Here is a 12082-nt window from a genome sequence, read left to right as displayed (position 1 = left end):
AGCGCTTTCCGCGTGTGATTTCATGGGCCCCAACGTCAACACTGCGGCAGGGACTGTCTTCACACTGGAAGAAAAGGCAGGGGAGAGGAGGGCCTGACTGAGCTCCTGGTTGTTCAGCTCATGAATACGCCTTCAGATTAAACACAGCCTTCAGATTAAACACAAAGTCCCACTGACCTCCATCCACCCGATCAGCTTCATTATCTCTGCGATTCTGGGGGTTCTGTATGCTCAGGAATATGCCCTGGGGTTTGAAAATCACCACCACCCTCAACCTAGACGGGCTGCCAGCGAGCTGAGCAGGCATGCTCCTGCGGAACCAAACGTTCCGAAAACCCACACCTGAGACTAAACATGTGCCTGGCAATCTCGTCATCAAGAGAGATAAGCGCTGCAAGGCTGATGATAACGCTGGTCTCCTTCTCAGGAGGAGAAGTGATTGGGTGGGGTCGGCGGAAGAGATGGTCATGATACCGAAGGGATTTCGTGTTGAAAATGCCCCACAAGGTACTGGGAGTCGCCCTGGTTGCTCGGGGGGAAATGAGAAGAATGAAGAAGTTAACCATCCTCCTGAAATCCAAATGCAACAAGCACTTCAAGAGGCGTTGACAGTGCCGGATGCTGCCAAGAAGTATCTGGAGACAGCTGGAGACAGCGCGGCTAGCTCACGCCTGGAGCTCAGTGGAGGCCGGGCCCCAGGAGAGCGCCCGTGTCTGTGCAGAGACGCTTAGTCCGTCCGGGCTGCTTCTTTCAAAGCAGCCATCAGCAGGAAGGGCAGCAATACCGACAAGATAAAGCAGTTGGGGCTGATCTGCAGTGAAGGCAGTAACTTTTTGTACCGCTTTAGCTGGAGAGAAGTAGTCCAGATGGGCACTCCGCTAAGTGCGCACATCACAGAAAACCGGCATCAGCGAATGCTTCCAGTCCCAAGCAACAGGACCCAACCTTCGAGAATACGGGCAGCAGCGAGGGAAATCCTTAGAATGAAAACTGAGCTGCAGTTAGGATGGCAAAGGAGCATCTTCTGTAGTTGACAGAGAAAGCAAAATAGTGTGCCAAGGGGACTGATAAAATAATGTTGGCAAAAGACCCCTATACTGCTTTTCAAAAGGCCATACCCCAGAGAGGCTCACCAACTCCTGCCCTTCTCAGAAGGCTACTTTCCCAGAGACTGCTCCAAACGCTAACAGGCAGGGCTGGGGGCAGAGAAGGAAGAAAGGCAAAGGGTGCCTCCAGGTGTGCTGATCCTGTGAGCCCCTTTGCTTTACCATGTGAGTGAAGGAGAGGGAGAGAGACTGAAGACCGAAACAAAGACCCCTCCAAACAAAGCAAAGGACATGGGCGGGTCGTACAAAAGAGCAGCGAGGGAAGGCATCTTCCAGTACCATCCAAGGGGCTCTGGAGGCACGGCGGTTAAGCATTTGGCTGCTTGGGGAAAGGTTGGCTGTTTGAACCCAACAGCTTGTCTCTCAGAGGGAGGAGAGATCTGGTGGTCCACGCTGTAAAGATTTCCACTCTGGACAACTCTACGGAGCAGTTCTACCCTGACCCATAGGGACGCTACACGTCAGAATCCACTGCAAGGCAGTGGGGTCTTGTCTGGGACAGAACCTCAGGGCTTGCTATTTATCCCTGGATGACAAGCAGAGCATCATCTGACATTTGGAAGGAAGAAGGGCAAACATACTCTTCAAAGTAGGAGTCCATAAATGACTCTCAGCTGCCCGCTCTCTGGCCAAGAGAGCCCATAAGCATTTGGGGGGGAGCGCACACACACACACACACACACACACTCACCCACAAACACATATGTGCTTATGGACACGCATACCTTGATATTCACACACCCACAATAACACTTCAACGATGCCGAGTGCACACATGTGAACACTGCATCTGAGGGAGGACAAAATAGTTCTGCTGACTTATGGCTCTTCAATGAATGAGCCATTCTCAGTGGCCTCTTGCAATCACCCAGCCTATTTGCCTCGCAGGCTTCTCCAGCGACTTCCATGCTTGGCAGAGCCCTGGCGCTGTCCACTCTGTCACACTCACATCTGCAATTAAAACATGGGGTCTCTGGGAGAACAGATGACTTTCCTTTCTCTGAAGGGTCAACACAGAGTTCTGTCTCATTAACTTCTCATTGATCTTCCACTGCAGGGGATGTTATTGGTGTTACACATTTCACTGGTGGAATCAGTGAAAAAGGAAAGACTTTGGGGGTAGAGCACAGGCAACTGAAGGAGAATGATGTAGAAGAGAAACAGAAAGCACAAGGCCCGGAGACCACTCTCTGTCAGTTAGATTGCAACTTACTGAGTGTGTGGTATCTAGGTGCTGACAGGGACTCAGAGGTCATGGGTCCCTTGGCTACACCCGAAAGCTCTGCCCAGCATGAGCCACCTTCTCTCTCAGGCTGGTCTGCTTTACTGCAGAAAGATCAGGTCTGGCTGTAGCCTCGATACAGGCTGACGTGCACACAGACACATGACCAGGATGGGGAAAAGTCAGCGACACTCCAACGCCCGGCAATACAGTTAGAGCCACAGTTCGAGGACCAGCAGACGTCACGGCTCCCTTCCAGCTGACATCCTGTTTCATTTGGGGTAAGGTAGTTAAGAAGTTCCAGGACGGTGCAGAGTTCAGAGCTTGGCTATGAACGCACTGGCCTCTTGGTTGGAACCTACCCAGAGGCACTGCACCAGACAGGCCGGGCGATCTGCTTCTGAAAGGCCATAGGCCCGAACACCGCACGGAGCGGTTCGACTCAGCACCACGGGCTCTCCAGGAGCCAGAACCCGCTCGACAGGAACTAACAACGGCTAGCTCATCTTTCTGTATTCCTTTTTCAAAATCAACAATGGCCTACGGGTCCTGCACAGACAGAGGGCTAATGGGAGGAAGTTTCAAAAAGTGCGTGGACAAATGGGATGAACAGCTGATGAAATTTTCCCTTGTGCCTTCTGAAGTCCCCTCACCGACAAATAGCGATGGTGAGTCCTTTGGATGACAGGCACTTGAGGAGCCACGATTAAAGGAGGCATGATTATCAAAATAGCTGCAACGGAAATGTGCAATTCAAAGCCCTGTCTCTGTTATGCCCTCCTAATAACTTATCTTGATTACCATTATTTTGATTTTAAATGGTCCCGGTATTTGGTTATTCTAAAGTTTGGCAAAAGTGCCCCACAGCCACCAGGACTGCTGCCTGCCATACTTCCCTGCCTCTGAAGTAACACTGCATCGCTCATCAGCTCACCTGGCGAGCAGAGCATCCTCTCTCCCAGCACTAACTCCCAAACCCAGTCTTCAGAACACTCCAGGTGAGACGGCCAGCTCTCCTTTAAGCATGTCAGCCCAGAGAACCCACAGAGTGCAATGGGAAAATGTCGTCCAGGCAACCAAGACACGGAAAGAGATCATACAAAAATGAGGAGGACAGCGCTTTCAGGAGGCACTCGGGAACCTGGGCTGGTCTTCGACTGCCGCTATTGTGCCCGGCAGTTGTTAGCACCTGTGGTGAACAACCACGGGACAGTGGTCAAGGGATGCAGGGACCGCCCCTGCGATTGACCCAGCGCCACAGACGCGTACTTGGTCCTGCAAGGCAGAAGTCATTTGCTACGGAGCACACAGGTGGCGACCAGCTTTTACCTGAACATGACGGGCAGCACTGTCCAGGATGAATGGTGGGGTTGCCACAGGCTGGCACCGAGCAGGTGATCAGGGCACACATTTCCCGTCCATTGTGACAGTAGCACTCCCGGCACCCGTCATGCCAGCTCTCCTCATTTTTATGATGATGGCCATCCATGGACAGACATGTGCCTGACAGGACAGGTGGCCCGGCGGAAGCAGGGACCTCTGGACAGACAGAAGGCAGCCTGGTAAAGCAGCAGCTACTGCACAGGGTAAACAGCCCACGGGGTCCTGACAGGTGGTGGCACGGAGCCACCCAAAGGCATGCTACAAGGGACAGTGGTGACACGAGAGACGCTCCCGGGAAGCATCAGTCTGGTAAGCATCAGAGAATACACAGAAGACACTGCAAAAATGTCTCTCCTCTGGGTGGAGTTAAAGTTGCTTTTCACTTCTTCCAGCCAGCCCCCCCCTTCCCCCACTCCCACCTGTGCCAAGGTTAAACGGTAAGTGAGTGCTGACTCTGGAACACAGGCACGTGCCACACTACAGACATATGTTTAACATATACAGAATGACCATTCTAGAAGGTTTACCCAAAGAGGGACCGTAGGCCTTTTGGAACCTGGGTTTGGCTTTTCAGAACAAATGAAGTAATGATTCGATTTGTGTTTACTCTGTCCTCTTAAAAAACTAACGAACAAACAACTACAAAGCCAAACCTTAAGGGCGGTGACTTTCTCACTTTGCACACACACAGAGCAAGCTTTAGGGCGCTTTGACAGCTTCCTCTGTGGGGCACAGTGGGAACAAAAACAAACTGGACCAGGAGACAGGGGATGCGCAGAACACAGCGGGCGCATGCTCACATGCCATCAGGCTCGCCCCGGGGCAGGAAGGCCAGGCAACAGGGGCACTCAGGACTCCTGCTCACACAGCGTGGCGCCGTTGGGCAGACATGGGCCTCCTGAGCAAAACGCGTACCCGGCACAAGCCTTGATTCTCACGGCAAACCGTGTTACTAGAGCACCCAGGCATGGATTTGAGTGGCACACTTATCCCTCCAGACCTTTGAAAAGGGGATCGTGGCTGTATTGCTTGCATGACTCAAATCCTGAGCTGTGCGAGACTCCATGGAGACTAAAGTCCCTGGCACAAATAACACCAGAGTGCCCAGAAGATGATTAATTTGGCCAATGTGCTTGGGCCTGCCAGGCTCACTTTAAATTCTCGCCTCAGCTTTTAGTCCATTAAGATGAAAGGAAAACGGAGTCGGGGGGGGGGGGGGGATGGCCCCACAGGGAGTGGCGTTTGTGGCAGAGAGGGAAGCAATCACGGCAATGGCTTCATTTCCACCAAGTGCGTCTGCCCTCTCTCTGCGCAGCTCTGCTTGCCTCGGAGGGGGAGGGCCGTGCGCGAGCACTTACCTCTGCACTTGCAGAGAACACAGCCGTGACTGTCCTGCTGGAAACCCAAGGGGCAGACTTTACTGCATGGGGGCTCCGGACACTTCCTGCAGCGGCAGATGTCACAGCCGTGCTTATTCTTCCTGGGTAATTAAAAGTTTGTCAGAGGTCAGAAAATCAGCACGTCTCAAATGGTGCTCAGGTGCTCAGGCCCAGGGTCACTGAGGTGGTATTGCTATTACGCACAACGTTTCGATCCTTGCTCTCAGAGACTTGCCCTCAGATCCTGGAGTGAAGAGTAATTAGCTCCCCGTGGCCGTGACCACACATGACCACGACCAAGGTCGAGAATCACACAAGCATGTGCATGCTCCTGGGATTGACCATCAGAATCTTAATGACAGGAGAGCTGAGTTAATTAGGAAAAGTGGGGTCACGGTGTATGTTAAATATATACATGTATATTAAAAGCCCAGACGGTGTTGCTCCATGAATAAGATGATGGACGTGCAGCTGGTCAGCGCTGAGACGCACCGGAGGCAAAGGGCACGGTGCTTCCTCAGGGACCACATGCTCCGGCACAGCGGAGTAATGGCAGAGAGCTCCCCACCTCAGGGAAGACGGGACGGTAAAGAACCACAGATCCAGGAAGGCTACATTAAAAAAAAAAAGCCGTGGCACATTCCGTTATCTGAAGATCAGTAATTAGTTCATCAAGGAGCCCTGGTAGCACTGAACTGCTAATCACAAGATTGGTACTTCAAATCCATCTGCTCCCCTGGGCAGAAGGATGAGACGGTTTTCTCCTGCAGAGACCGACAGTCTCGGGCACCTGAAGAAGGGTCGATCTAAGTCTGAACGGACTTGATGCCGGGTGGGTTTGATGTGGGGCTAAGATCTACGTAGAAAAGATGCGTACACTTAATCCTTGATTATGAGCTTTAGAATAAAAGTTTTTCATTGTCAGGGGCTTAATTTCTTTTTAAACTAGAAAAGGTTTGGAAACCTATGATCTAGGTGGCTCTAGAGTTTGATTCAATATCAAATGCAAATCAGGGTTCATATCTCTAAGGACATTTATAAAAACGTATGGCTCCATGAAGAAACGGTGCTGCCTGGTAGCAGGCAGGATAACGGAAGGGTGCTCTGTGGTGCCCATGACTGGCTGTCACATGATTTTACAGTAGAAATGAATGTGCACAAAGTAGCCACTGGGAAGCCACAGCACAGTAAGGGCCCTGGCTGAGCATGGTTATACGCCGTGCGCAATCCCCACAGTGGGGACTTCAGAACTGCCAGCGCCTCCAAGGAAGAAGAATGGGCTTCCTCCTCCCGTCAACACTTACAGTGTCGGACACCCACAGGGGCCCGCTCATGGCAGTGAGTTTAGGACCTCATAGCCGCGCTGTTTCCCCTTGCCTTGTCCAACGGGAAGTCCTTTGATACGGGAAGTCCCCCAGAACAGGGCCCCCAGCGCACAGTCATAACAAGGCTCTCCTCGTTTTCAAGTGGGAACCTGATCTTTACCTTTGGAGATATAATCCTTCCCTGCTTTCTCAATAATCTAACACCAATGGACATGGCAAAGACATGAAGACAGCTACCCGAGGTATAGGCTGTTAGGAGCAGGGCGCACTTACAGGTATCCCGATGGACAATGCTTGTCACAGATCACGGGTTTGCACTTCTTTGGCCGTGGGCGGCACAGGCAGATCTCACAGTTGTGGGCATCAGTTTGGAACCCAAAGGGACAATCCAAGGTACACCCTTGCTTGAGGCTGATGCACAGCTCCTGCCCTGCAAAGAGACACGCACAGCATGTTTCTCAGAGCAATGCCGGGAACGCAGCACTCTGCTTCGTAGAGAAGCGCACAGAGCTGAAAAAGGCCGAGTGCCGCTGCAGCATTGCAGTGGCTACGATCCACAGATCCTGCTATCGGGTGGGGAGCACGACACGGCTCGGTGTTTCCGGTACAGAATGCAGCCCAGCTTCGAAACACAGACTTCTTAAGTATGCGCGAACCCAGTACTTGAAGAAGAGGCTGCTGATGACTACCATTTGAGGTACTGCTAAAGTTTAACTCGTTGAGGGATGTGGGGTGGTGCACGCAATTTGCTTTTTATCAGTCACCTCTCACGAATGATGGGCACATTGTTAAAACATGAGAATGAGGAACGTACGCAACACCAGATGTCATCACATATGTTGTTTTGATTGCATGCTATTGTGACATAGGTTAAAGCGTCACATGTGTACTCTGACCGGTGTTCGATATCATCATAGAACACGGCGCATTACACGCCACATGAGGGATCTTTTAACTCCTTCCTTTGAAACAAGGGTGGGACAGTCTGGCCCAGGGGCTGTGTAAGGCCCGAGAAATCATCAATACCAGCTACCACCACCCACCTCACCAAAAGGAAGCATTTCCAGCCCTCACATTAGAGTGAGATGATTAAATGTTTGACCAGGCTAATTAGCAGACCAATTTTTCAGATGATGATTTTGTATGGCCCATAAATAATGTTATATATATATCCAAATGGCCTTTGGCAGAAACGGCTCCCATCCCTGCTTTCAAAGGTTCATCTCCGCAGCATGATAGAAGGGTTCCGTTAGGTATTTTTTCCCGGCGTGCCGACAACCATCCGAGGATCTGGATGCTGGTACTGAATTGACTAAAGAATGTATGTGTCAAAGGAATATCCAGATTAATGTTTAACTCTCCACTGTTCAAAATGTTCAAAGTGTCCCCTGTTGGCAGGATCTGGAGTGAGTGATGTAGAGCCGTGCTCTGTTAGTCAGCCATAACTCATTTTACAAAGGGAAAGAAGGAGAGGGGCAATGGGGCTGGGAAAGGCAGCAGTGGAGACATTCGTGTACTACAAGTCTGCTAAAATGATTTTCAGTGGGGGCGATAGAGGACTTAATGGTATTAGAGGATATAAAACTGTTAAGGAGAAGCTGAGATGTGTCTGCATTAAATGCACCACTGGAATGACAACACCAAGTGTAAAGAAGGTGAGGAGCCGATAAGGTGATGAGCTACAGTAACGTGTGCTCACTGTCCTGCATGGACTGGTAAGCTAGGGCGTGAACACCATTACTGTTGGAATAGTAAATGAGCTCTAATAGTATTTTCTTATCCTTTAGGCAAAGATACCATAAATAATGCAAACAGTATTAGGAAAACCAGAACACACTTGACCCTGCCTCACGTAACTCTTACAATCTGAAACTGAACCGTAACTGTAGTTAATACGTGGATGAGTTTCTGTGTCACATATATATCTTAGGATAGCATTTTTTTTGTGAATCCAAGCTGGCAATACTTGAATATGTAATTTGCTCTCTTTTAAAAAGGAAACTGATTCATGGTGTACTTTTCTACTTTGTCATTATCATAAACCTTTCATTGCACATATTTAATATAACCTCATGGGTCTTTATCACACTGTGATGCTACTGATTACTAATTTGTATCCTTAAAAGTGAAATTTAAAATGGCCCATTAAAAAATTTGTAATTATCTGACTTGAAAGGTCATCATTTTTCATCTCTTTCCGGTTACTGAAGGAATGAGGAGTGAGGGAGAAGATGTCCATCGGTAGGACACCTTGTTGTGAACCCAGTCCCTCTTGGATACCTTTTTAAGTCATGATGCTCAGAGGATTATGTTGGGGAACTGACAGGTTAAAAACACTCAGGAACATCCCAGAGTCAGCACCCCAGAAACCAGATTCCTGGAAACTCCGCACTCTGAGATTCCTTGGTGCTGTTATTGTTAGGAGACTGTTTCAAAAGAAGAAGAAGAAGAAGAAGAAAGAAGCATTCCGTAGACCTAAGAAAAGTTACTGTACCGACTATTCAAGTGAAAACAATTTGATAAGAATTTGTCTTGTCTGTAACCACCCTTGCTTTGCACTGAAAGAAGTTCAAACAAGGCTGCTAGGTTATAATACGGGGCACGCCATTACACCGCCACCAAAGTAAACCTGAGTCATGCATATCCTAGGGATAAGCAGATGGATTCTGGGTCCCCACTGAACTCTAACCCCAATCCAACAACGGTTAGTTCTGATCACATGGCCCTGCTCAATACTCACCCTCATGTAATGATCACTGAGGATAAGGGTGCTACAACAAAGTGTGGTGAAAAATCAGATGGTCACCAGTTATCAACTGGAATAGTGTCTGGGGTCTTAAAGTCTTGTATTCAAACAAGCAGCCACCTAAGCAAGAAGTCAACTAAGTCCATACGGAAGAAGCACATCAGCTTGTGTGATCCAAAGAGGGCAATAACAAAATTCAAATCTGATCAAGGGGAAAGTATCAAAGCACAAATTGCAAATATCCAACGTGTAGAAGACTGGAGGCCAGTGGGAGCCCCAAACCCATCTACAGATTGTCCAGTCATACTAAGCCTCTGGTAGGTCCCCTCTAGCCACAGGCAAGGGTCTCGACCAGCTTTCTGATCAGATAGCGACCACTGTAAGCATGATTATGCTGGATGGAACTGGGTACCTGAAACTGTTCTAGGTGCAAGTATTTCTTATTGGCTCCATGACAAAAATGCCCTGCCTGGCCTTTTAAATGCCCGCAGTGGTCTTTTCTTTCTCGTTCATGATTTGTATTTTTATCCCTATGCTATTATTTTATCCTTACCATTTTATTATCATTTTGTATCATTTCTGTTGGGTTACCTAGTTTGTGACACACAAAAGGAGTAGATGCATAGAGATAAGAACAGTTGAAGGGGTTTATAGGGGGAGATAGGGAGGGGGAGGGGGAACAAACAATGTATGTGGGAGGGAGCATGAACCTGTGATGATTACACACTCATTTCAATAGTGATGTTTCCAGCCACCCGTCACTGCACCTGACCATTCTCTGTTGCCTGGTGCAACCGATTGGTGAGCTGAGAGTAAAGCCCAGCTTAGGAGACGGGGTTGTTTTTCATGTGGATGACTGTGCCGAAAGCATGGGGACAGTCAAGAAAAAAAAAAAAATCATTTAACCATGGGGTGGGGGGAAATATTCTAAAATTGATTGTGGTGATGATTGTACAACTCTTCTTGATGTGACTGAGATGTTTAATTGTGTGATATGCAGATTAAGTGCCAATAAAACTGTTTCAAAAAATGGACAGGCATTAGGACAAAAAGGGAAAAATAAAAATGAAGGATACACATCAGCAGGCCAGCTGTGCCCCAGAGGGGAGAGTCCGCACATGCCCCTGACTCAGAAGGGCTCTCATGCACACCTGTGCTACAGTCTGGACTCTGCTTCCCAGCCCAAAGAGGCACTGAGGTGGGACCTTGTTTTCTTGATTGATGCATGGAATGAGTGCTCAATAAAAATGTGCTGTGTGAATGAATTAATCAATATTCTTGCTATTTGCTGCTCTGCCCCTATCAAGGGTGCCATCTTTTCCAAAGCAGTGACATGCATTAAGCATTTCAAAAAATATTCTTTCAGTTCAGTGAGGGGGGCTGTGAGTTACCACCAACTGATGGCACCCAACGAAACCTGGAGGCCCTGAGAAGTGAAGCAGAGCCAAAATATGCTGCCTGGAGGAGTCCGTTCTGGGAGAAGGATGTCATGCTTGGTCGAAAGTCAGTGAAAACGAGCAAGACCTTCAAGGAGAGAGGAAGATGCGGTGGCTGCAACAATGGGCTCACACAGAGCAATGACTGTGAGGATGGTCTCGTACCAGAGAGTGCTTTGTTCTTTAATACTCTGGATCTCTATGAGTAGGACCAACTGGCCAGCACCTAATGATAACAACAAACCCAAAAGTTGGTGGTTCAAAACCACCCAGTGGTGCTGCAAAAGAAACACCTGCTGATATGCTTTCAGAAAGATACAGCCTAGAAATCCCGAAGGAGTCATTCTACTCTGTCACCATGAGTCAGAATGTACTTGACAGCGATGAGCCAAGACAATCTTCAAGTTCAGGAGTAAACCCATTGCCAATGAGTCGATTCTGATTCATTACCCCTCTGGGAGAGTCCAGCCATCTCAGGACTTCCAAGGCTGTGATCTCTACACAGGCGACTAACACTTCTTTCACGTGCAGAACAGAGGCAAGTGTGAAGTGCTGATCTTCTGGTTAGCGGCTGAGTGCTTAACCACAGTATCACTATGTTACTGTGGTTTAGGAATGGAGATATTAAATAAGGTACACTGAGATGAGTCAACTATGGATTTTCCTCAAGAGAAATGCATCATCAAGATGAACATTTAAATAAAGAACATAACAGATGGATTAGCAATACTTTGCCCAGAGAAGGGTAGAGGTTTATACATTTGTCTGGAAAGCTTGAGTACATCTCTCTAGAAGGCAACCATGGAAAATAAAGGTGGCTTTACACTTGCAATTCTTCACCATTATGAGTTCACGCTGAGCTAAAGACATGCTCTAGTCCACGGGGGGGAAATGCCTTAGAAGAGAAAGTGATAAATAATGGCAAAGTATCAGGCCCGTGCATTAAGGCGGGGTCATGGGAACTGTGCAGCAAATGGCCTGCTCACGCTGGAGAAAGAGATCGCTCCCAGAGAGAAAATGGAGCGCAAAACCCACTCTCCATGACCCGTGGCCCTTCTGCAGAGAACACGCGGGGGTAGCGCCTCGGTGGTGCTGCGCTCTTACTTCTCTGCTGCAGTACTTCTCGCTCTTGGACAATGGCCATTGCCACCAACCTGCTCCCAGTAGTTTCTGAGACCATGAGATACAGCGAGGCCGTCTTGCAAATAGTGGCTCAATCTTGAGCCCGACAGGTATCAGGTCGGAGTTCCAATAGAACGAAAACAAGAAGGCTCTCTCCCTAGTTGACGATGAGCCCAGTTTTGGATGCTTATCTGTGTTTGCATTTCCTGGTGCCCTGGGATAACTCAAAGAGAAGTTGCAAATAGTCTAGCTAAATCCATCTGATGTAAAGATGTAAAAAACAAGATGCCAGTTGATTCATATCCATCTCACTTAATACTCAGCATTCAGGCAAGCACAGTAAGTTGGAGAGAATTGTCTGTT

The 12082-nt window shown here is 48.7% G+C and overlaps 1 protein-coding gene and 1 non-coding gene across 7 annotated transcripts in view; one reads left to right on the top strand and one right to left on the bottom strand.

Moving 5' to 3' along the window:
• The window catches only part of CRIM1 (cysteine rich transmembrane BMP regulator 1), a 228893-nt gene that overhangs the window by 39246 nt on the left and 177565 nt on the right, over positions 1-12082 (bottom strand). For 5 of the 6 annotated variants that reach the window (XM_075535936.1, XM_075535932.1, XM_075535933.1 and 2 more), the window contains 3 exons: positions 6689-6845; positions 5070-5191; positions 3658-3867 (listed from right to left, as the gene is read on the bottom strand). In XM_075535936.1, coding sequence (XP_075392051.1) covers positions 3658-3867; positions 5070-5191; positions 6689-6845 — 489 coding nt within the window. The remainder of the gene's footprint in view (positions 1-3657; positions 3868-5069; positions 5192-6688; positions 6846-12082) is intronic. The other variant, XM_075535934.1, reaches the window with a different exon arrangement.
• LOC142431195 (small nucleolar RNA SNORA65) lies at positions 9916-10042 on the top strand. The gene has a single exon (XR_012780740.1). It is a non-coding gene; the product is annotated as a small nucleolar RNA SNORA65 (small nucleolar RNA).

The sequence above is a fragment of the Tenrec ecaudatus genome, chromosome 17 (genome assembly GCF_050624435.1).
Source record: "Tenrec ecaudatus isolate mTenEca1 chromosome 17, mTenEca1.hap1, whole genome shotgun sequence".
NCBI classification, from domain to species: Eukaryota; Metazoa; Chordata; class Mammalia; order Afrosoricida; family Tenrecidae; genus Tenrec; species Tenrec ecaudatus.
The sequence above is the reverse complement of the archived record's forward strand: the minus strand, read 5'-3'. Positions and strand labels throughout refer to the sequence as shown.